Source organism: Anoplopoma fimbria, chromosome 21 (assembly GCF_027596085.1).
Source record: "Anoplopoma fimbria isolate UVic2021 breed Golden Eagle Sablefish chromosome 21, Afim_UVic_2022, whole genome shotgun sequence".
NCBI lineage: Eukaryota > Metazoa > Chordata > Actinopteri > Perciformes > Anoplopomatidae > Anoplopoma > Anoplopoma fimbria.
In genome coordinates this window covers 2556434-2581103 of record NC_072469.1, presented here as the reverse complement: position 1 = coordinate 2581103, position 24670 = coordinate 2556434, and the positions used below count along the sequence as shown (strand labels likewise).

The window sequence follows — 24670 nt, the reverse complement described above, 5'->3', positions numbered from 1 at the left end:
ATGAGGAGAAAATTTACTCCCTGACAGAAATGTTCACTCTACATCCTGGTGTTTACCTCCCCCTGCAGCCAGGGAAAAGCTATTATTGCTGCACGTGTCATTACATGTTTCATTTGGAACAATGCCGGTAAAAATTGGTTTCATTACCTGATCCCAAAAGGCTTGCTGAACACTGCATGAACTCTAATGGTCTGGCCCACAATTCATTACTTATTCAATACATTTGTGTATTGTTTTTTTCCCCCCCTTGGGGTGCGACGTTAGCGGTCAATAATGGGGTTCACAGTCGCCTTCACACAACACTACGAGTCTAATAACGTCCTTCCTGGCTATTCATTCAATGTAGTGTTTTAGCTGACGTGATCAGAAACAGGACTAACAGTTGAGAGCCAAACTAGCAGGCCGCACTGAGGCCCAGCAGCACTTTGAGCTAAATGCTAACACCACCGTGCACACATGTTCACAATGACAACGCTTGCATGCTGATGTTTATACCAGGTGTGAGCTTTGTTGCATTTTCATGCAGGAGGAATGCACACCTGCAGCTCCAAATGAGGTTTCTCAGCAGAAAACCTTATATTTTTGAGCTGCCTTGCTCTCCAGCACAGTCCGGGTTAGTTTTTCAGACTTCTTGTCCAACTTTTTTGATATTAAAAGCGGTTTATGGTCAGTGTTGCCACGTCAGAGTGAAGTTGAACCCCAATCACAACTTAAAACTACAGACTGTATATAAGAAGTGGACGTAGTCACCATGTCGTCACCCATTGGTTTGTGGACTGCCGTTGTGAAGCTTTGAGTTCCGCGATTGTTCATGATGGAGGCATGAATGTTTGCGCCACATTTAATTGCAATCAAATAGTTCCAAAACCACAACAATGTGCCTCTTGTAAGTATGATTCATCCTCTGGGGACTGTGAATGTTTATGCAATGATTTAAAGGCAAACCATCCAGGAATTGTTTAGATATTTTACTATTTTATTAAAGTTAGGGTTAAAAACAGCTCAGTCTGATTTTAAAAAAGAAAAAAAAAAAGATACAGGTGAAACTGCCTTGATAGAGATATTTTATTAAATAGATAATTTAATATTTGCCCCAATGTAATTTAGTCTTTTCCCCATTTCATCTCTGTAAAGCTACTGGCATCATTAACAGAAGCTGCAGATTGAAGACTACAGGCCACTCGGTTATCAAAAGGTCACAGCTTTGATCGACCGGTGACTCACCTGAACATGCTGATACACCTGAAGGTCCTTCTAGATAAGAGGCAGTTAAAAAGGTCTTATGCAAAGGTGTGATCAAAGTAGCCATGTCTAATGAATAATGTGCAAACCAGAGATGAAACTGGTTTGATATTATGTTATATGTGAAGATTAGTTGTGTCCAACTGAGGAAATAAGTCATCACACTGCAGGTGGTTTCTTTTCCATCCCTCAAAACTTTTCATTAATGACTTTGATACTTTCATTTACATTCTATTTAAGTAGGATTTCCTGTAATTTAAGCATTTTATATGTATGCTCAAAATATTAATCACCTGCTGGATTTAATATCTAATGTAGAAATAGTTCCATCTAGTGGACAAGAACAAGTAAAACACATTTTACCTCAATTTTACTCCCCAAACTTTCTGCAAGAGGAGGCACTACATGAGCAAAAGAAGGACAAATAAAGGTATTATCATAAAGTTGTGTTTATTTTAAAGTTAATAAATAGTGAAACATTGTGATTATACAATTCATTTAGGTAGAAATAATTTAAATTAAGTGTACATACATCATATATATATATTTTTCAAAGTGTCGTTGACGTTGTTGTTTGTGCTCTTGTGCAAATCAGAATCTTGTTCCTGCAGAGAGAAAGAAAAATTAATCACAAAGATATAAAAGGATATAAAATAAATGCAAAGAGAAAAAAGGTTGTAATTTCAATTTACAGGAAGTGGAGAAATGCTTTTCCAACAAAACAAAAAGGGGATCTTTTGAATGTGTAAAAGTGAGATTAATTTACTGAATTGTACATATACAGGCACTAAATTAAACAAGACTTAAATCAAGATGTTTCTGAGGAAATGCTCCATTTCTGGAGACAAGTCTACATAAAGTTGTTGCTCAAGAAAAGTTGCAATGTCCAAGCCTTTCCTACATTCTTCATGCCATTTAGCACCTGTATTTGTGCATAAATTACATTAAAACATTTTTTTTAAATCCCTCTACCCTTTTTCTGTGCATGTAAAGTGAAATGCCCAAAAACAAACCTTGTGATTGTGGTTTCTTGTGTTTATTAAAATATGGTGCTCTGGCTTCATTCTTGGAGCCATCGCTGTCGTGGTTTGGCATCCCTGCTTTCCACGACTTCTCTGTTGGATCAGAAGTTATACAGTTAGACACAGGGGCTGCGTTTTAAAGGGTTAATCCTCCTGATATCAAAGTGAGAAAAATCATTTCCTTACCCGTTTGCCGACTATGTGTCAGATAAATCTGATCAGTCACCCGGCATTTGTCCTGCAGGGAATCCGGCGCGGCGCAGTTCTCGTCCATTTCTCGGATGGCGTTGCCGTGGGGACAGTGGCGCTGCCTCTCCCATGAGACAGACTGATTCTGCGGCTCGTTGCACAAGCAGTTCTTCTCCCTCAGCTTCGGTTGCATCGTTGTGGGACACTTGTCCACGTTTTGCCTGGAGGCCAGCGGCATCTTGATGTTGTTCAGCTTCCAGGGACGATCGGCTGCCCTCCACTTTGAGCCGAGGCGACACGAGCTGTTCTCCGAGGACTCTTCTTCGGTGTCGTGTCCGTTAAGTGGGCCACGAACATCCGGATTGGAGCCTTTCCTCACCAGTCGTTTGTTGGAGTGGGATTTACAGGCTTCGCACGTCGGTAAGAGCGTGTCGTTCCACTGTTGGAAAACTGCAGCTTTTCTCTTTAAGGGCCGACCGTCGAGTCCCAGACTGGTGGTCGTGCAGATCGTGCTCTTTGCCACACATCTGGAGCAAAGTCGCTCCCTCTTGGATGCGTAGGGAGTGAAAGAGTTCTCGTTGAAGTTCCTGTTGATGCAGCATTCGTGGTCAGAGAGGCTTCGCCGATCCACCTTCCCTTTGGGTTTGTACCTCGCCTTTGGCTTCCGAACGGTAAGTTGGTCCTTGTAGTCGAAGTCTAGCTTTCTTCTTCTGGTGGGCACATCCAACACACGGCTGCTCGGAGGTCGGGTCTGCTTCTTGGGAGTCGGCGGCATCTTGCTGCAGTAGTAAACGTTATCAAAGTCAGCAAGCCAGCTGGTCGAAGGTAGGTAGGCAGGCAATGATTCGAATGAAGTGTCCTGGTGATCCTGGATGTTTCTATCCGCCTTAAGAGGGGAATCAACTTCTGCCGTGTGTGTAAACTCTGTCGTAGGAGCTTCCTCTAGAACAGCAACATCCATGAAGTGACACATATCTTCAGGAGGCTCCTCCACAGCAGCCACCATGTCATCCTGTTCGTCCTCTGCCAGAGGAAGCATCTGAATCACAGGGACGAACTCTTCTGGGTCCTCTCTCGCTGACGGCAATGCATTTACACAAGCCGGTGTTTCATCGTGAGACTCTGAGCGGCCATTTTGGACCAGCGATCCAGGTGAGGGAATCAAAGTTTCCTCCATTGACCAGACGGTGGACTCCATCTTCCACAGCTCGTCCAGGTACTTAGGGTCGAAGGGCAGGTGAACGACTTTGAACTGGAAGTTCTTGGACGGATCTTTCTCGTCACTCGTCTCTTGAACGTCTGCACGAGCTGATACTTGGGAACCAACGTCAGAGGCGTCGATTGCACGATCTGTCTGGTTCCTGGAGTCCTCCAAAGACAGGAGCTTCTCGCCGCCGCTGGCCATCCCAACAAGCGCCTTCTCTGACTGCTCTGCAGGGAGGCATCGTCCTTCGTCCTGCCGCACGACTCGACCCTGGAGGACAGAGTTGCTGCCGGTGCAGCACTGGACCACGTCTTGGGAAAACATGTGGGACACCTCTGCAGTCTCACGAGCATGCAGGAGTTGCAGTCCCACCGGCGTCGTGCAGCATTCAATCCTCACCTCCTCCGTCTGGATCACGAAGCTGCCGTTTGGTGGTGGTGGTGGTGTCCTGGTGGTGGAGGAGGGCGCCATGTCCTTGAGCTCCACAGAATGATCCCCCTTCTGCACAGACAGAGCTGGCGAGAGCGGCTCCTTGATGGCGACACCGGTGCCAATGTTGCTGCTGCGGACTGGGAGGCCACGGGGGGCCTCGACCTCGCTGGATCCCGGGGTGCTGGTCCTCTTGGCGGCGGAAAGGGGCTCGGTTTGAACCTCAGAACTCGTCATCTCTCTGGTCTGGCTGTTGTGCTGGTAGCGGAACCTGCGGGAGTGGTAGGCCATGGTCTGGTAATACTGGGGGCTGAGCATGCGGCGGTAGTCCATCAAATGGAGGTGGGTGGTTGGTACAACGAACCCAGGTGGCTCCATGTAGGGATTTGGCTGATACTGGGGCATCATGGGCATGCCATAACCTTTAATAGCAGAGGAAAAGCAGTGTTAAAGTGCCTCTACGGACTAGTCTAGCAGCTCTGTACTTATGCTGCCTTCAAATTGAACTTGTCTTACTTTAATCAATTAGGTCAAAGTCAACAAAAGGACTCAAATATTTTATTTTTTTCCATGCTGAATCAATTTTTTTCAAGAAACTTATGAGCACATGTCAGGTAACACAATTTAAAAGTGATGCTCTCTTTTCAGATGTGCTCATAACTAATTGATTGGTCAACAAAATTAAATTGTGTGTTAGCAAAATCGTATCAATGCAAGTCGATTATAAATGTCTTTGGTCTAAGAAAGCCCTACAATTTATACTCAGCTAGGCAGCAGGTGATGTAATGCAGGATATGCAAAGGCATAATGACAAAATGAAACGTACTAACTTATCATCCACCAAAGACTAACTTTCAAGGCCTCCCCCATTTCTTTAAACTTCAGCAAACATTTTAAACCACCAATATGTGATATAAAGCACTGATCTCCACATTAGCACTGGCTGCAGGAGGCCATACATCTTACTTGATTCTCACCAACTAATTTACCAGAGATAAATAACACAGAAAAACCTGAAATGAAAATGTAGAGAATATGATAGCATTTAGGGAAAAATGGAGGACTGTATTTGAAAGCACTTCACTGGATTAATTGCCCTGCACATGGAAAATAAAGAGGACCTAATAGAGCAGAGGTTTTTAATGCATTAAATGCAGCATAAGCTCAGTATTTTCAGGTAGCTTTGCACCCTCAAAATCAATTAGCTGAACCAAAGTAGACACTCACCTAAACCAGGGTAGTATGGGTTGTAGGACATAGGCATGGGCACTGGCACAGGCCACTGCATGCTCTGCATGGGCATGTATGGCTGTGAGGGCTGTATGTAGAAGAAAGGCTTGTGGTGCTGCTGCTCCTCAGGACGTGGAGCTCCAGAAGGCCCTGGACCCGATGGAGGATGGGGTCCCCGGTCCTGCGGAGCTCCGTAGTGTGGGTCTGGACCCCGAGGGCCAAGACCATAATGGTGCTGGAAGGTTGACGTGGCTGCCTCCATTTTTGACAAAGACACCAGAAGCAAGTAGGAATAATTGTTTGAATCTTTTCCTTCTTTGTTGGAAAGTTTGTCGCAAGAAAGCAGTGTGTTTTTCTGATAGCAAAACACTTACTGAACAAATGCAAAAACAAGATAACTACTGACAAATCAGCACAGCTTTCAAAGTGTGTTTTAAATTGGAAATCAAAGGCGTGGACTCCTGATGCAATGGAGCTTGAACTGATTGGCTAGATTTTCTGCCCAGGTGTCCAATTAGGGTTAGACGACCTTCTCTAAAAGCCAATGAAAAATGTTCGTTTCCCCTCTGATTTCCTCCCACTGTGGTGCATCAGCTCACCTGAGGAAAAGCAGACAACAGATCCAGGATAGGTGAAGAAAAACTAAGGGGTAGAGAAGAAGCTAATTGGCTTTAATTAAGGAAACAGACCTGCAGCTTGTGTAGGCCTGTGCTACAGGTTGCAGACTTGTAGCACATCTAAAAAAAAAAGCATCTTTGTGAGGTATATTTGCAGGGCAAAATATCCCTAAAATGCAAAGCACATATTTCACTCAACCTGAGATGATAAGCAGGTTTGACCCCTAAAGAGCCAATTATGAGCTTGTTTGGTAGCCTGGAGCAGTATTTACAGAAGGTACTATCCGTGAAGAATAAACATGCTCTGTGAGACACATTTGTTGACTTGGCCTTTGATTTTAAATCAATACTACAAAAAGATGTTTTCTGTGTATGGACTCTGGTCTGTGTGCTTTCAGGACAAAACAAGAATTATGTTTTTACAGTTAATTAAATATAATATCCACTTTTGCTGTTTACAACATCTGTACTTCCTGCTATTTGACTCAGCTTTCTGTAAAAACCCAACTGCTGTGTACAGCAGTTATTTTGTTTTGTTTGATGTTTTCAGCATTCATTGACACCCAAGGGTTCATAGATAAGAGGGCTGCAACTAATTATTTTCATTGTTAACTGATAATTTATTTAATTAAAGTAAAAAAGTACAAAGTAAGTAATTTTTCAACAATCTGAGTGGCAAGAACCAAATAATTCTGTCATTTCTGCTTGAAAAAAGGTCCATTACATTGATTCACCACATTAGTTTCCTTTAAAATGACTCTTAGGGGGAAAGTAGACAAGAGTCAGACAGTATTTAACACTGGACAGAAACAGTACCTGGTTCTACAAATCTAGTCATTTACTGCTGCAAAATATTTATATCCATCAGTATAAATATGCTTAATTACTGGTAGAATAACATCTGATGCTCAAAGCGTGAAATCTAAAAGGTGAGTAAAACTGAACAGTTTGATTTTATTCCATATTGTCCAGATAAAGTTCACGTAAATCAGAAAACCTCCTTATTGAAATACAAGTCAAATGATCCCAGTTTCCAACAAGTATAAATCTTCGAGCATAATGTGAAAAGTTACAGGATGAAAAAATGATTCAACACAAAGTTTAAATAATATATATCTTTATTGGACAGGCCCCAAACTGTGGAACACCACGTCATCTGCAACACAACCGTTCAGCCCATTCGCCCATTTGTGAAATTCATAAATCATGAATAGTGCGAGGCAGTGTCACTGCAGAAAACTTTATACATTCTTTTTTTTTTTCTTTACTTTTATCTTAACAAAAAGAGGATTCATTGTGCTGTGCATTTCACCTGGTGCTCTAAATATTTTAAACACATTATCCTGGAACAATAACACCTTTTAGGGGGGGGGGACGGGACCTGAAGAGGAGAGAAAACATTTAATTAAGACACATTTTCAGCATGATTGAACATTCGTGTGTGGAATCTTTCATCAGTCATCTAAATAATGATAATATATGTAATGTTTAATATTGTGCATTTCACCTACAGTTCATCACACTTTGGGGACATTAACATCTTGTTTCTCCTCTCATCGTAGAGCCTGACAAAAGAGAAAACAAAAAAAATAAATCACTTCAACACAGAAATGCGATAAGCAGGTCAGTGTTACCGGCGTTGTATTCACCTCTCTCCCAGTGCAAAGGTGGAGGCTCATCGTCATCGTTATCCTCGTCTCTTGACCTGTGGTACATCACCTTCCTCTGAGTACTCGTCTCTACACAGCGGACATGAAGAGAATAAAAGAAACACCAGGTGAACAAGGAAGAAATGAAAATTTGAACAAAACTTGCATCCATAGATGAAGATAAGCCAGGAACATTTTCAAAGTTTAAAAGCAGTTGTACGGTTGTTTACACTGTTAAAGATGTTAGCACCGTTAGCTGAAAGCAGCCAGCTCACCTGTCGCAGTGCTTAGAGCCATTTAAAAGCAATAGATATGCTCTAAATTTGGTATTGAGCACTTTTAAATCACTGATTTTTCCAACTCAATTTTATTAAATTCATATTTGCCTGCCATGTTAGATGAAAGTTTGACAGGTCTGAGGCTTGATCCCAGAGATTTGAGTCATGTGCGGGTCAAAAAAGACAGGTAATTATTTTGTACAAAAAGAAAAACAGATTTAAAATGCTTTTGATGCATCTTTTTGTGGCATAAATGTTTCACAACTCAAAATAAGTATAGCAAATGCAACAGGTAACAAATAAGGACTTATTGTGGGCACAACCCTTCTTTTGGTACCAACATATTTGAAGCCAGTTGTCATTGTAATTCCATCTCAACAATTTAAATAATCAATTCAGGTCCAAAGCTGCTCCAACTTGGCTGCTAGATTCTAATTTAGCAGATTGATTTCTTTGGTACATTTAGAGTTGCACAATGGTTGGTGCAGGAGTTCAACCTTGTCGTTGCAGCAGGTTCGCTTGTCTCCTCCTGGGAATCATGTCACCGTCTCCCAACCTTCCTTGGGCCGACGCGGTCAGATCTTCTCTGCCGAGTCTGTCTATGAAAGAAATCCCAAAACACATATTTTCGTACATGTACAGTCTAAAAAATTCCTGTCAACACGTCACAGAAGAAATTCCACAGACTTACCCGTACATGTTCTGCACTGCAGCTCACTTCCAGTCGTCTCTCCGGCCTCAACATCAGCCGTCTCCTGCTTACAGACATCGTGAGCTTCCTCCTGGGTCGCTGGATCGGATGGATCTTTGTATTGGCCTCTTTTATACCAAGGTTTGGCCGCATGTCTCAGTGGGACGGCATGGGGCTTCCTGGGTGCAGAATGCTTCCTCACAACCACTCTGACCTTCTGCTCACACCCTCGTCCATACCTGCCTTCCTCATCCGAGTCTCCAGCATCGTCCCTGTACATCTTGGAGCCGTGGACTTTGCTCCTCACGGCGCCTTTTGCAAGGCTTTTCCCACAGCAGGCGCACATGGACCTCTTTGAGCCGGGCGGCCACACTTCTTCGACAGCTTCGGCGGCTTGTGGAGACCCGCTTACAACCTCTGGAAGCTTCCTGCTGGCGTACACGTGTTTGGGGAAAATATCTGCGTCGTCCAGATCCGTGGAGAACATCTCGTCTCTGGAGGACAGCTCGTCCAGAGACGGACTGAGCACGCTCATCCGCTCATGAGTGGTCTGCATGGATAGGTAGTTGTAGTAGTAAGGAGCAGTTGGGGAGGAGAGGCGTCCGGCTCCGGCATCTCCTGGCGTCAAAGCGCTCTCAAAAGGCAGCTTGAGGATCCGATAGCTCGGATCAGTCTTTGAGACTTTGTCGCAACTTTTAGTATCTTTAAGCGCCGGCTGACTGGAGGTAAAAGAGAAGGAAAAAGGCACAATTGGATCAGCCTTCTGCTTCAGGAGCTCCTCGGCGTCACATTTGGGAACACTTGCATCTGTCACCAAGATATCTGACTGGATATCCGCGACCTCTGCTTTCTCAAGAGACAGGAAGTGTTCACCCACCGCCGGATGCTCGATCTCTGAACACTCTTCGTGAATAGAGGAGCTATCAAGAGGCAACTCCTCTTCCAGAACCGTCGACCAGCATCCATGAGGGCTCATGCCGTCCAAGCTCCTCTGGCTGGACTCACCGTCGTACACCGCCGTCGTGGAGTCGCTGAAGGTCACAGCTAGGGACTCCGAGTTGCTGTCATCGGGCGCCGGCGGCAGGACGTGACCTTGATCTTCACTTTTCTTCTCTTCGGTCGGAGAAAACATCCCAGAGGACTGTGAGGCGACGCCAGAGTCCAGTTCTCTCTCGGCACCCTGCAGCTCGGTGGCTCGGATTTTATCCAGGCACTCGATGAGTTTGGTTATGGTGTCGCTCGGGTCGGTTTGAACCTCGGAACACGCCGTTTCCCGACGCCCGTAAGGCTGTGGGTGGTGATACTGCTGCTGCGGAGGATACTGCTGCTGAGGATACTGCTGACGAGGCATGTCGTTCCAGGTGGGTTGGTGGAAGCGGGGCTCAAACATTCGCCTGTAGTCCATCGGATATATCGGGGCGTGTGGGTAAACAAACCCAGGATACTGCATGTACTGGTACGGGTGCATGCAGGGGCGGCCCATGTTATAACCTGGGAAATATGTAAAAACACAAAAACAAACAGTGAGATTTCAGGGATTCAACACCAGTTGATAGTGATGGAAAGTAACTAAGTACATGTTCTACTGCACTTATGTACAGTTTTGAGTCACTCTGCATAATGAGTACTTATGGTACTTTTAGTTAAGTCTTATGCTAATACTATTGTGTGTTTACTTGTATAATATTGTGAATAAAAGGACTTACTTGAGACAGAGTATTTCTACACTGTGGCCTTGTTTCTTTTACTAAAAGATCTGAGAACTTTTATATAGACACAAACTCGTTATTTTGAGCCGCAAACTCGTTTTTTGAGATACCAACAAATTTTTTCCAGTTAACTAATTATTTTGGGATGCAAAGTCAAAAAATTGAGACACTAACTCATTATTTGGAAATGCTAAATCATAAAGATGCTAAATCATAATTTGGAGATGCTAAATCATAAATATGAGAGGCTAAATCATAAAGACGAGATACTAATTCATCATTTTGCAATGCTTGCACATTTTTTTGAGATGCCAACTCATATTTTGAGATGCCAACTAATTATTTGGAGAGAACACATCATCTGGAGACAATAACTCATTATTTTGAAATGTTAAATTATTATTTGGAGATACTTACACATTATTTAAAATTGCTTACTCATTATTTTGACATGTTATCCTAATATTTTGTGACCCTAAGAAGACTAACAGGATATTTGTCATGTTTTTTTTCATCGTTTTTGTGGCAGAAATGGGCTTCATAAAATAAACATAAAAATAAAATATGAAATAAAGTATGTTGAAGTATGTTCCCTCCAGGAACCCCATAGTGGCTGTAGGGGTTGTTCATCTGCATGTGCTGGTAGAGGTAATAGGGTTGAGACGGCGTTTTTCTCTTTCTTCCATGCAGTACATTTATTTCTAAATAAATATAATGAACTATTTTTTTCTCACCAATTCTGGATTTTAGTCCTTATTTGTTGTTTTGCTTTTCATCATTAGTGAGTTGTTTTAAACAAACACTATTGAATCTCAGAGGTCATTTATCACAGACTATGACCATTTTTGACTCTTGTTGAAGAAAAGTGCAAATCAGTTTTTTTTATGGTTTTATTGTGCAGTAAAAGTTTTTCTCCTTCTTCCATGCAGTACATTTATTTCTAAATAAATATAATATTGACTATGGCAGACTATGACCATTTTTGACTCTTTTGTTGAAGAAAAGTGCAAATCAGTTGTATGTTATTTGGTGACTTGATGCATACTATTTTTAAAGTATGTTTTCTTTATGGCTTTATTGTGCAGTAAAAGTGTTTCTCTTTCTTCCATGCAGTACATTTATTTCTAAATAAAATTAATGAATTTTTTTCTCACCAATTCTGGATTTTAGTCCTTGCTTTTTATCATTAGTGAGTTGTTTTAAACAAACACTATTGAATCTCAGAGGTCATTTATCACAGACTATGACCATAAATAAATATAATATTGACTATGGCAGACTATGACCATTTTTGACTCTTTTGTGGCAGAAAAGTGCAAATCAGTTGTATGTTATTTGGTGACTTTTTTTTTTTTTTTTTTATGGTTTTATTGTGCAGTAAAAGTGTTTCTCTTTCTTCCATGCAGTACATTTATTTCTAAATAAATATAATATTGACTATGGCAGACTATGACCATTTTTGACTCTTTTGTTGAAGAAAAGTGCAAATCAGTTGTATGTTATTTGGTGATTTGGCTTGATTACTTTTTTAAAGTTTTTTTTATGATGCATACTATTTTTAAAGTATGTTTTCTTTATGGTTTTATTGTGCAGTAAAAGTGTTTATCTTTCTTCCATGCAGTACATTTATTTCTAAATAAATATAATGAATTTTTTCTCACCAATTCTGGATTTTAGTCCTTGCTTTTTATCAGTAGTGAGTTGTTTTAAACAAACACTATTGAATCTCAGAGGTCATTTATCACAGACTATGACCATGACATTTATTTCTAAATAAATATAATATTGACTATGGCAGACTATGACCATTTTTGACTCTTTTGTGGCAGAAATGGGCTTCATAAAACAAACGTAAAAATAAAACATGAAATAAAGCATGTTGATACCTCCAGGGACCCCATAGTGGCTGTAGGGGTTGTTCATCTGCATGTGCTGGTAGAGGTAATAGGGCTGGGACGGCGGCTGCACATAGAAGAAGGGTCTGGAGTGCTGAGCTCTCTGCTGGCCGCTCCCACAGGTGTGTGGCTCTTTGTTTCCATCTGCAGACAACACAAACTCACCAAGAGTCCATTCAAGCAAATACTTACAACTCTAGATTCATTTAGATTCATGCAACATGAGTTTATTCACATCAGCATTTTAATTATAAGGAAGTTTTTACCGTCCATTGTCTCTCTTACTGCTTGCTCAACCTGTCAGGAATAAAATGATGCAGAACCAAATAAACAGTTAAAGGAGAGTTTTACACTTTTTTTTTTATAATTAATAAAGAAACAGAAGTAGAGAGGCGCGCGCTCTCTCTCGGGTCCTCGAGACGTTCTGCTGACTGAACGAAGCAGCTCCTCATCAGTCAAATAGGAAACACCTGCTGAGAGCCCACACATGACCTCTGCTTCAGAACATAGTGCATTATGTTTATGTAGGAATAAACGTACTGCATGGAAGAAAGAGAAACACTTTTACTGCTCAATAAAACCATAAAAAAAACTGATTTGCACTTTTCTTCAACAAAAGAGTCAAAAATGGTCATAGTCTGTGATATAGGAAAATACTTTGCCATTGCTCATTTTTATCATATAAAAATCCCAGTTTTATGGTTTTATTGTTTTTTTTATGGTTTTATTGTGCAGTAAAAGTGTTTCTCTTTCTTCCATGCAGTACATTTATTTCTAAACAAATATAATGAACTATTTTTTCTCACCAATTCTGGATTTTAGTCCTTATTTGTTGTTTTGCTTTTTATCATTCGTGAGTTGTTTTAAACAAACACTATTGAATCTCAGAGGTCATTTATCACAGACTATGACCATTTCTGTTGAAGAAAAGTGCAAATCAGTTTTTTTTATGGTTTTATTGTGCAGTAAAAGTTTTTCTCTTTCTTCCATGCAGTACATTTATTTCTAAATAAATATAATATTGACTATGGCAGACTATGACCATTCTGGATTTTAGTCCTTGCTTTTTATCATTAGTGTGTTGTTTTAAACAAACACTATTGAATCTCAGAGGTCATTTATCACAGACTATGACCATTTTTGACTCTTTTGTTGAAGAAAAGTGCAAATCAATCAATATATATTTAATATATAAATATATATTAATTAATACAGTATGAGGAAACCATTGAATGAGAAGGTGTGTCCCTGCTGCAGTGCTCTCCTCGCCCTGCTGTGTCTCCGCCTCACCACTAGAGGCCGCTGTTGCTCTCTCTCACACACACACACACACACACACACACACACACACACCTACCGCGCATGCGCAGTCTCCTCATGTGGCCTCTGGCTCTTTGGTGCGCTTGTGCTGCGCTGATCGGTTTGTCCTCTGCTCTGCGGCTTCTCCACAACACGTTTAATGTCCAAACCCGGCTCCTACGGCTCACCTGGCACCTTCAGCTGACGGAGGAGAAAGCAGAGCCCGCAGTGTGTGAAGACAGGCCGCCTACAAGCACGGCACGACCCGGATCTGGTGGGTTAAAGCGGCACGCTAGCTCCCTGTTAGCATGTTAGCATCTTAGCTAGCAAGCATGTCCGCTTCTCTTACACACATTTCTTTTATTGTTTGTTTGTTTTAAGCAATCACAGCTTGTTGTTGTTGTGCCAGACACGTGACTTCGTTTCAATATACTGTGCCTGTCACGTGCACCCCGGAACTGGGTGCAGCTAACGATGCTAACGATGCTAACTATGGCCGCCAAGCTAGCGTTAGCATGCTAGGCTAGCTGGCTGGGTTGATGCGTGCAGGCGGCCTTTTGCAGGAGTGTGTGGCATGCATCTGTGCATGCAAAGAGTGGAGAAATGTGAGTTTATATGCATGCATGTGCTTTATTAGAGTCTGTAGTTTATACTGCTGCAGTATTACTGCATTACTGCTGCAATTTACAGAAGAAACACTGTAGTTTTTACTCTATTTCACTGCTTTTCCATCCTCTTCCTGTATCTCCAGATGTTGAATATTTGGGATGAAATATCACTTTATGGGTTGAGACAATTCCCCTTCTTCTTTAGGTTAATACGATATTTTATAAGCCTTCTTGGATCAGCTAGAAAATCAAAGTCACAATAATAAAAGCTGTTTTTTCCTCATTAGAAACACTACAAACATGTGATGATCTTATAGATTATAGTACTTTGACAACATCTCTCTCACTATTACTTCCCTATTTAGTCTCCACTATGCTCTGTTTGTATTTCTACTTTGTTGTTTCATTTAACTTTAACTATTTTATTTGAATTTTTTATTAAACATTATTTATTTACAATTACATTACAGTCATTTAGCAGACGCTTTTATCCAAAGTGTATTCAACATAGGTATTCAAGAGAACTACTAGTCACCAGAAGTCATAAGAGCATAAACCAGAGCAAAAGTACAGAAACAAACTAATATGAATACAATAAGTGTTTTGCGTCAGTGTTACTTCTTTCAAACTTAATACTCTTTCTTCTATTGTTCGTATATGTTCTATTGTTTCTTTCTGTTTTCTGTTATCTTTAATGAAACACTGGCACAATAATTTCCTTCAGGATGATTACAGTTCAATATTATCTTATTTCATGATGCATTTCTGTAGATCAAACAAGCCAACAGGATATAAAGGAGTTAAAATAGAATATATACACATTAACGCAGCGGTGATATAACATCTTAGAATTTAACTTAAGGCCCCACATCTCCCGTTGACAGCTGACGCAGTGCGTGTTAATGCGAGAAGACGACACCATATCGGAGGTCTATCGGGTGGTTGCTGATATCTGCCTCCAACAGATCTGAGCCAGTGTGGAGATGGTTGTAAAATTCCCCCTCACACAACCTTGAATTTGCCACAAAAATAACATTTTATTTGTGTTTTTCACTGCTGCCGTAATTATGTTCACAGTCATTGTTGACGCAGACTGTTGTGGTCAACAGTAGTGGTGTTGTTGTTGTGGCATTAAGCTCGGCAGCTTACAGGCATTGATGGCAAAGTGGCTTAATGGATCTGTGTCATGGTAACCTGCCAAAAACCCCAATGTTATTTAGGATGTGAGCAGTGGAGCTCAAGACTTAACAGCTAAACGCATGATGTGTTTCTGTCTGCTTACTCTGAACACTAATATATTTAACTCTTACCCCGCTTATCTGACTAGCTTTGCTACAGGGCTCTTTCTAAAGACATTTTAAACTTGTCAACAATGTTGTTTCTTTATCAAAAGCAAGAAAAAGTGTTATTGAATTAAGCTGGAAAAATCTGTCCCATTATTGAGTGCCATGTTAGACACATGTACAAACATTATGAATAACAACGGTTGACCACAAATACAGTACTGTTTATAAAACCGTCAGTTTAATTCAGATGCTGTTTTACTGTATGTAAGATCAATTGAGGGATAATTGCAGACCTTGTGAAATACTTATTGCCCAGAGGCTGGAAACGAAAGTATGGTGTCTGGAGAGATGGCAGCAGGTTGTGGAAAGTGCTGTCTCCTCATTTGAACGGGGGTTTAAAGATGTTTTCTGCTCCGACATGCCCCAAAAAACAAAATTGAAATCAGGAGCAACAAAAACAGTTATTTTATTCTGTGCTGATGGTTTCCATGGTTTCCAGACACATCATTGCTCTTCTTGTTTCTCTCCAGTTTTTTTGTTTTCAGACGAGCACTGATGTAGCAGCGTTGCGACGGTTGCGGTGCTCTCCCTCTACCTCCGGTCCCCAGCGCCTCACTGCATGACCTCGGACAACGGATCCTCGAGGGGAAAGCAGCCCCTTCTTCACCCTGGACCCTCTCCTCTGGACTCCATAGTCATCTCATTCAACTCATCTCCAGCAGAAGAATCAGCCGAATCCTTCACCACAAAGGAGTTGAAACACCTCCACGTGGACCAGTGGAGGTGTTGAAGAGCTTCCCTCCCCCCATTCCTGTTTTTTCTCTTATATGTTTAAGAGTATATATTTTTTCTCGTGGTTATTGTGAGTCCGGTTTTTGCCGGCCGTGTGACTTTTCGAGACTGGGGCGCGATTCATGGGATGCAACCATGTCGGATCTCAGTGAGCGCAGGCCGGTCAACACGGACTACGCTGTCTCCCTGCTGGAGCAGCTCAAGTTCTTTTACGAACAGAAATTACTGACTGACATCGTGCTGCTGGTGGAGGACACGGAGTTCCCGTGTCACAAGATGGTCCTCGCCACATGCAGCTCCTATTTCAGGTGAGCGCTGCGGGGGGGTGGAATAACTTGTTGTATGTTTTGGGATTTCTGTTTTTTAAAGACCTCGGGGGCCGCTTGTGCTTTGTGTTGCGTTACTCTTCCCCTAATTTGTCTCCTTCAGTTTCACTGAATAATGCACCACACAGCTTTGGGTATTTTTGTGTCTCAAGACCGCAATCATTCTCACTCTGTCTCGTTGTGATGGAGGTGGAGGTACGCTGCCGCCATGTAGTTTGTTATGTCTGTAAGTGCTCACCTCCTACAGTTACAATGAATAATGCACCACGTCGTAACACAAGTGTCATCCACTCTGCACTCGGAGGATGGAAAGCGAGGGGATGGTGTTTCCTTGAAAGCTGGGACTCCGGTCGCTTCCCCCTCTACGCCAGTTATTATAACGAATCCAATATGTTTTATATTTCTTGCAAAACCAAATGAATCAATCTCTAACATGTAGTTCTATAAAAGTGTCCCCTCAAGGCCCTCGGGAGGCCTCGTTTGTACGCACAACATTGCATAACAAAGTGTGTGTGCACTGCAGTGAATGTGACGGAGCAGCAATAGCAGCCTCAGCTCTGGGAAGAGTCCATCTGTACTTGACAGGAGGCTCATGCTGCATTTGAATGCACCGTCTAACTCTGTCTCACGCCTCCCTCTCCCCCTCTCCCCCGTTTTTTTTCACTGTACACTCACACATGCATTCCAAGAAAAGGTCCCGACAACTTGATGCCTCTCACCCGCCTTCACCGTGATATTCCCCACTGTTTCCGTCACGCTCGTTATCTGGTGCGAACCCGCAAAGCATTTCCTCCCCCCCGCAGGGTTCCGAGGTGTCGCAGCGCTTCTTCTAAACTGCTACTCCTTCCCCCCTTTTTTCTTTCTCTCTTCACACGCCTCGCTTCAGGGAAAAGGAGGGAGGGGATGGGGGGAGGACGCTGGGGGAGAGAGCTTGTGTTTGGAGGGGAAAGTCTGGTCACGTAGGTCTTGGTGTGAGATGGAGAGAAAGGTGGGGTGAGGGTGCGGGGGTATGCCTGCAGGGTTGCGTAATACGGCTGGGCAGGTTTAGCCCCCGCTGTGAGCAGAACATCGTCACACACCCCAAAAAAAAACCCATACAGGAGAGCAGAGCTGTTTTGCAGACAAATTAGTGTTAAAGGAGTTGCGAGTGAGCTATTTTGTCATTTACTCATCTAAATTAAAAACAAAAGTATCTATAAAATGTCTAAAAACATCAGAGCCCCCATGCAACGTCTCCTAATAGATTGCTTTAAGGGATGCAACAACAGACTGTATATAAGAAGTGGATGTTGTCATCGTGACGTCACCAATTGGTTTGTGGACTGTCATTTTGAAGCCTCGAATTTGCAGATTTCGCAGTCGCCATCTTGGTTTCAGCCGTCGCCATGATTTCGTGCAACCGATAAACAGAAGTTACTTTATTTGGAATGAGAAGGAGGGACGTAGAGATTCTTTGCTTTATGGTGTATGTGACTTTAAATGGATCATAATTTCTGCTTGAAGATGACTAAAAGGATAAGTTGATAATCTAAGTTGTTGCCGGTACATTTTTCTACCAGTCAACTAATTGATTAATTGAGAAAAATCTGTCTAAATTGTTTTGTGTGGCCATGAGTCCATTTTAATAACAATTTACAGTAATATAAAAAATAAATAGCAGCAAATGCTCACATTTGATGAACAATTTATCTTAATAAAGGACATCAAATTATACATTCATAATTAAAATCCTTGTATATTTATCGCTTGTCAATTAAGAAATGGGTTCGCGGCCTAAATGTTTCAGCACCATTAAACACTAAAGCACCTTTAAAAGCCCCGTCTGTATATTTTAATCCATTTAGAAATAAATTAGTTGTTAACACGATTGTTCAAAACCTTTCTCTTGGAGCTGTTCACCCTGAAAAATAACCCAAAGCAGCTATTGTGTCTTGTTTGAAATTAATTGAAGAAGACTCACTGCAGTTATGAACATTTGGCTCCAAAGACATCCCCATAATAAATGCAAATTACCTAATAAAGCCAGTAGCTGCTGTAGTCGATGCAGTTTAAGAGGTTAAAGACGCTGCAACGCTCTCTGATAATGAAAACGTGAACGTGAAGGCTGAGCAGAGAGAAGCCCAGCTGGAGCTCAGGAAGTGAGGAAACACTAGTCAGTTTACAACAACTGTGAAATATAATGATAATAATAACTTTATTTTTATAGCATCTTCTAAAGTTTAAAAAGTGCTTTAACAGATAAAGCAAAGCATAAGCGAGGAAAACTAAGATTAAGATGAACATTTAAACACTTGTAAAACAGTACAATAAATGAGAAACAATAAAATCAGTCGATACAATAAGAAAAATAATAATAAAATAAAAGCAATAAAAAGATGAAATCTAATAAAAAACAATCCAAAAAGTCATATAATTATCAAGTCGATTGCAACATCAGCTCCCAAGTAAAAAAAATGGAATTCAATCCTGCTCTTTAAGACCAAAAATACTTTAATTATTCTATTATCTACAAAAACAAATGAAAGCTCAATGTCACAGAACTGAACCTGATAAATAGTTTCTAAAGGAAGATGAAAATCAAAACATTGATGTGGAATTGAAGGCCTTTTTAAAACTTTTAAAGCTGGAAAAAAATCAACAATAATTTTGATAACCACTAATTCACTGGCTACCAGCTTCTCAACCACTCAAATTCTAATAAATATGTTTTTGGGTTCGTCTTCTCTCTGTTTTCTCACATTTTATTGAGCAAATAGTTAAACCATTCAAGGAAGTAATGAGCACATTAATCAATGAACAGAATAACTGTCTGTCCCCGTAGCGTTCACATTCCAGCGACAGCCAAACATACAGGTTCCCCTGATTCTGGTTGTCTGTTTTTACACTTTGGCGACCGGCCAGCCGTCATTAGGAGGCTCTGTTTATTTAAGAGGGAAAAACAGGAAAAGCAAAGCAGCAAACACGACTGAACTTGGGAGTTTTATTACCCACTTTACACTTTAAAAAAAAAAGAAAGTTGAACCTGTCTTGTGGGTTTATTATGAAGTCTTGGACCCGAAACCACAGATACTTGCAGATAAGAAGGAAAGAGCTTTGAATTTAACACAAAATGGGGATAGTGAGGTAAAAAATATATCATTTCTACTTAATGTCTTGTCATTGAGAAAAAACACTTATTTTATATTTTAAGTGTCTTCATCACTGTTTGTTTTCTTTTCTGTTGAAGTAACTGCATTATTTTAGTTTTGTCACTAATTTGTATTTGCAAAATAACAAGTCTGACCTGGTTAATTGGTTCTGAAACCTATTCTATAATTGTTACTGGAATGACAAACCAGATGTTTATTAAAATTGGTGAATCTTGCATTCTTGCAGCAGCAGATAAAACCTCTTATCTTCGTGGACGTTCTCTTAATCGGTGTGAGATCTCGTAGTCCACTTCCTCGTTCACTATCTCCCGCGTTCTCGTGTTGTTGACTGACGGTCCCTTCCTTTTTCGTCTTGCCTCCCACAGGGCGATGTTCATGAGCGGCCTCAGTGAGAGCAAGCAGACCCACGTCCACCTGAGGAACGTGGACCCGGCCACCCTGCAGATCATCATCACCTACGCCTACACGGGCAACCTGGCCATCAGCGACAGCACCGTGGAGCCGCTCTACGAGACCGCCTGCTTCCTGCAGGTCAGTGCAAGAAGTCCTCCTGTCATCTAAAAAGGACTGTTTTTATTGTCAACAAATACCATGAAAAAAAACTCGTACTTACAAGTTTCATGTCTGTATCCTGATACATATCATTCCTCTGTGCTGTAGAAATACTCAAAAAAGCGCTGAACTTGTAGTAATCCTCCACCGTAAATAGTCCACACTTTTTTCTCCTGTTTGAGTAGCTGTTTAAGCGTGTGTGTGTGTGTGTGTGTGTGTGTGTGTGTGTGTGTGTGTGTGTGTGTGTGTGTGTGTGTGTGTGTGTGTGTGTGTGTGTGTGTGTGTGTGTGTGTGTGTGTGTGTGTGTGTGTGTTTATATATATATTTAAAAATGACTGTATATTCAGGACCTGATTTTAAAGATTTAGATGTTCAGTAGTAACTTGTAGGCTTGGAGCAGAGTATTGAGACTGACTAATTTATACATATAGTAACACCAGCTTTATCCTTTTAAATCCTCATTTCTAAAAGAATAATTAAAAACCATGTTTGCCATGTTTTTTTATTGTTGAAAAAGTGTCTCTGTTAGTCTTAGAGATGAGTATCGTTAGGATTTTAATGAATACTAGTACTCTTATCGATACCTCCTAAAGGTTTGGTTCCTTATCAATACTCTTATCGGTTTCTCTTTGATTATACTGTTGGAAAAAAAGACAATTAATTAGGAAAATAATCTCACTCTGTAACTTCTAAAGAACCAATAGCCGAACAGTTAACTCCGGACCGTATCGATGCAGATAAATTATAAATTACTAATTTAGGAACAGTTCCTGTTTAGAACATAGTTTCGGGGTTGTAATGATACAACTTGATTTGTATCTTTAAATTATTATGGTTGTACAAACGTTATAATTGGCAAAAACATTTAGGAGAAAGAGCTGCAGATATTCACATACGAGGAGCTGGAAGCAGCAAATCTTTGACACTTGAAGGAGGAATTTATTATCAAATTCAATTTTAAATATTGACTAATTTTCGTATTCGCCAAATACCCCGGACATAATTATTTCTCACACAGGAAGTAGTGTCTCAATTAAAAGTACCTACATACCTTTACCTGACGGCCGTCTCTTGTCCTCTGTCCAGGTGGAGGACGTCTTGCTGCAGTGCAGAGACTACCTGGTGAAGAAGATCAACGCCGAGAACTGCGTCCGCATGCTGAGCATCGGCGACCTGTTCAGTTGCATGGAGCTCAAGCAGAGCGCCAAACGCATGGTGGAGCACAAGTTCCCCATGGTGTACCGGCAGGAGGCCTTCCTCCAGCTGTCCCACGAGCTGCTGATCGACGTGCTGAGCAGCGACAACCTCAACGTGGAGAAGGAGGAGACGGTGCGCGAGGCGGCCATGCTGTGGCTGGAGTACAACATGGAGGCGCGCTCGCAGCACCTGTCCTCCGTGCTCAGCCAGATCCGCATCGACGCGCTGTCCGAGGTGACGCAGCGCGCCTGGTTCCAGGGTCTGCCGCCCAACGACAAGTCCGTGGTGGTGCAGGGCCTCTACAAGTCCATGCCCAAGTTCTTCAAGCCGCGGTTGGGCATGACCAAGGAGGAGATGCTCATCTTCATGGAGGCCATGTCGGAAACGCAGGGCGACGGATACGTGATGTCCGGGTCTTTGCCCACCACGGTCGTGTGTTACAGCCCGCAGGCGGAGAAAGTGTACAAGCTCAACAACCCCCCGGGGGACCTGCAGAAGGTGGGGACGCTTGTAACGCCGGACAATGACGTGTTCATCGCCGGCGGTCAGATCCCCCTCAAGAACTCCATCACCAACCACGGCAAGAGCGGAAAGCTCCAGGCGGTGTTCCGCTCCGTGGATAGCTTCTTCTGGTTCGACGCCCAGCAGAACGCCTGGGTTCCCAAAACCCCGATGCTGTGCGCCCGGATCAAACCCTCGCTGGTCCACTGCGAGGGCTACATCTACGCGATCGGCGGGGACAACGTGGGCGGGGAGCTGAACAAGCGCACGGTGGAGCGCTACGACTGCGAGAAGGACGAGTGGAGCATGATGAGCCCCTTGCCCTTCGCCTGGAACTGGAGCACCTCCGTGGTGGCGCACGACTGCATCTACGTCATGACCCACGACCTGATGTACTGCTACTTCCCGCGGGCCGACACCTGGGTGGAGATGGCCATGCGCAAGACCAGCCGCTGCTTCGCCTCCGCCGCCGCGTTCGGCGATCTCATCTTCTACATCGGCGGCCTCCACGTGGTCAGCAACTCCGGCATCCGCCTGCCCACGAGCACCATCGACGGCTCCTCCGTCACGGTGGAGATCTACGACGTCAACAAGAACGAGTGGCGCCATGCCGCCAACATCCCCGCCAAGCGGTACTCGGACCCGTGCGTGCGGGCGGTGGTGCTGCTCAACTCGCTGTGCATCTTCATGCGCGAGACCCACATGAACGAGCGCGCCAAGTACGCCATCTACCAGTACGACATGGAGCTGGACCGCTGGTACCTGCGGCAGCCCGTGTCCGAGCGCGTGCTCTGGGATCTGGGGAAGGACTTCCGATGCGCGGTGGGGAAGCTGTACCCGTCCTGCCTGGAGGAATCCCCCTGGAAACCCCCGACCTACCTCTTCTCCCCGACGGAGCCGAGGAGTTCGAGGTGGACGGGGAGCTGGTGACCCTCCCCCACGTATAGCTCTTAACCTCCCCTCCCCCCCCTCGCTGACTGACCCGGGAACCTGTAACGCTGAGGGATGAACACGTGTGTGGGAGGGGGTGGATCTAAAATATGAAAAGGGTTTTCACATTCTCTCTGTTGTTTCTCTGGATCTCCGGACTTTTGGAGGCTTGAAGCCTCAAAAAAAAAAAAAAAAAAAAAAAGCCTGGAGCGAAAAAGATGCCCCCTTAAAAATTCTAGTAATCTGAAAAAGGTTTTTTTTTCTTATTATTTTGTCAGTTGTGACATCTGTTAGATATTATTACAAGTCTGTCATACTGTTTCTACAATGTGATAATCTAAACGTCAACTGATTTTGTGATGATGATGATGATGATGCACTTAACTGGTAAACCTTCTCGGAATGACAATGGCAACTGTACCAAAATCCCCCCCAGCCTCTCTAATCCTTTTATTTTTCTCTTCTCTCACCACTGATCAATGAACACTCTGCTGAAAATCTATCGTTTTGAGCATAAAACTTTGAAAAGTTATCGTCTTGCTCCTTTGTGGCAGGAAGGCAGCGTTTACGGTTTCTTGACCCAGCATCAAAATATCACTGTCAGTGTTTTCAGAAGCTCTTATTCTTGTTATGATATTGAGTTTGAGAGTTCATATTGACCCTAAAAAAGTCCAGTTATTGTAATTGTTCTCTGTCTCATGGCCTTCAGATGATGGAGGTGGTTCAGTTGTTATCGTGTGACAAACTCCATCCGCTAGTTTCCAGTAAGTGGACTTGGTGCTAAGAATTCTTGTCAAACTACTGATTAATCATCAATAATGGATCTTTTAAGCTTAAATGTTGTCACGTGATAACAATTGAACTTGTAAAGCAAACTGGAGATAATGAAAGTAAAGAAATTCTGGCAATTTGGTCTTTAGGCTGCTACTAAAGATTAGTAATTGCATTGATGATCACTATTTGTTTTAATAATTAATGAATCTCTAAGTCTATAAAATGTCCCAAAAAAAGGCTCAAGGTTGTTTCTTTAAATATCTTGATTTGTCTGACCAGCAGAATCAGAAAAATCTTAAATTTACAACTTATCCTCACATTTAAGAAGCTGTAGCTCGGGAATGTTTGATACTTTTTGCTAGAGAAATGATTTAATTGTAGAGCTGAAACAAGCAGTCGATTAGATGATGGAAAGAAGGAAACGGGTGACTATCTTCTCAGGCATAAAATGTCAAACATTTCCGGTTTCTTCTAAAATGTGAGGATTTTATGGTTATTTGACAGGGTTTTTTGGGACAAAATCAGTTTGAACTGCTATTTTCTAGACAAAACGATCAATAATGAAAGTAAGGTTTAGTTGCCGTTTTGTTGCTTTGGTTCTTGTCTCAATTGGAAAAATCCAGGTTTACTGCGACTATCTTCCTCCACAAATGAGCAAAAACTACTTTTCAGAGACGTGTTTTTAAAGTATTTGATAGATTTGAGAACAGGATTCCTTCAGAAAACAAGAGGGTACGGGGGGGGGGGGAGTGTTTCTCTGGAGGGTCGGGAGGGTTAAGAAAGATGGGTGACTGCAGGTCCGGTCTCCCATCACCTCCTCCTCCTCCTCCTCCTCCGCTCTCTGTCCTCCCCCTCGACTCCCACTATAGCGCCTCCTGCAGTCTGTTTGCACACCGGTCTTCCACACGGCTTGCAGTTTACACCTCGCTCAATCCATTGTCACATGATCATGAACACTTTCCTCTGCAAAACACAACAACAACAACAACAAACTCCACTCTGTTAGGTTTTGGGCTCATGCATTTTTATTTTATTTTTTATTTTCCAAGCTGCTGAAATATATATTAAGATATATATTTTTCATATGTTTAAAAAAAAAAA

The 24670-nt window shown here is 42.3% G+C and overlaps 3 protein-coding genes across 3 annotated transcripts; 1 reads left to right on the top strand and 2 right to left on the bottom strand.

Annotated features, from left to right (window-relative positions):
- Positions 1-1691: 1691 nt before the first annotated feature.
- Positions 1692-5777, bottom strand: buc2l (bucky ball 2-like). Its single transcript, XM_054623186.1, has 4 exons — positions 5314-5777; positions 2451-4508; positions 2256-2357; positions 1692-1847 (listed from the first exon to the last, which is right to left on the bottom strand). Exons 1-4 carry the CDS (start codon positions 5576-5578, stop codon positions 1834-1836), a joined length of 2439 nt encoding a protein of 812 aa, XP_054479161.1. The 5' UTR covers positions 5579-5777; the 3' UTR covers positions 1692-1833.
- Positions 5778-7057: 1280 nt separating this feature from the next.
- Positions 7058-12626, bottom strand: buc (bucky ball). The gene is made up of 7 exons (XM_054623220.1): positions 12422-12626; positions 12147-12299; positions 8552-10042; positions 8358-8459; positions 7583-7672; positions 7445-7498; positions 7058-7314 (listed from the first exon to the last, which is right to left on the bottom strand). The coding sequence occupies exons 1-6, from the start codon at positions 12426-12428 to the stop codon at positions 7467-7469; spliced, it is 1875 nt and encodes a 624-aa protein (XP_054479195.1). The 5' UTR covers positions 12429-12626; the 3' UTR covers positions 7058-7314; positions 7445-7466.
- An 888-nt stretch (positions 12627-13514) lies between these two features.
- kbtbd2 (kelch repeat and BTB (POZ) domain containing 2) lies at positions 13515-22979 on the top strand. The gene is made up of 4 exons (XM_054622887.1): positions 13515-13728; positions 15879-16448; positions 19981-20146; positions 21254-22979. The coding sequence occupies exons 2-4, from the start codon at positions 16276-16278 to the stop codon at positions 22793-22795; spliced, it is 1881 nt and encodes a 626-aa protein (XP_054478862.1). The 5' UTR covers positions 13515-13728; positions 15879-16275; the 3' UTR covers positions 22796-22979.
- Positions 22980-24670: the final 1691 nt, after the last annotated feature.

Coding starts and splice junctions, on each gene's coding strand:
- buc2l (XM_054623186.1), bottom strand. CDS start 5,578: ATGGAGGCAGCCACGTCAACCTTCCAGCACCATTATGGTCTTGGCCCT. Junction 4,509..5,313: donor CCCATACTACCCTGGTTTAG/GTGAGTGTCTAC, acceptor CTGCTATTAAAG/GTTATGGCATGCCCATGATG. Junction 2,358..2,450: donor GACACATAGTCGGCAAACGG/GTAAGGAAATGA, acceptor CTGATCCAACAG/AGAAGTCGTGGAAAGCAGGG.
- kbtbd2 (XM_054622887.1), top strand. CDS start 16,276: ATGTCGGATCTCAGTGAGCGCAGGCCGGTCAACACGGACTACGCTGTC. Junction 16,449..19,980: donor ACATGCAGCTCCTATTTCAG/GTGAGCGCTGCG, acceptor TGCCTCCCACAG/GGCGATGTTCATGAGCGGCC. Junction 20,147..21,253: donor AGACCGCCTGCTTCCTGCAG/GTCAGTGCAAGA, acceptor TCCTCTGTCCAG/GTGGAGGACGTCTTGCTGCA.
- buc (XM_054623220.1), bottom strand. Junction 10,043..12,146: donor CCACTATGGGGTCCCTGGAG/GTATCAACATGC, acceptor CATATTTCCCAG/GTTATAACATGGGCCGCCCC. Junction 7,673..8,357: donor GAACCTGCTGCAACGACAAG/GTTGAACTCCTG, acceptor TCCGCTGTGTAG/AGACGAGTACTCAGAGGAAG.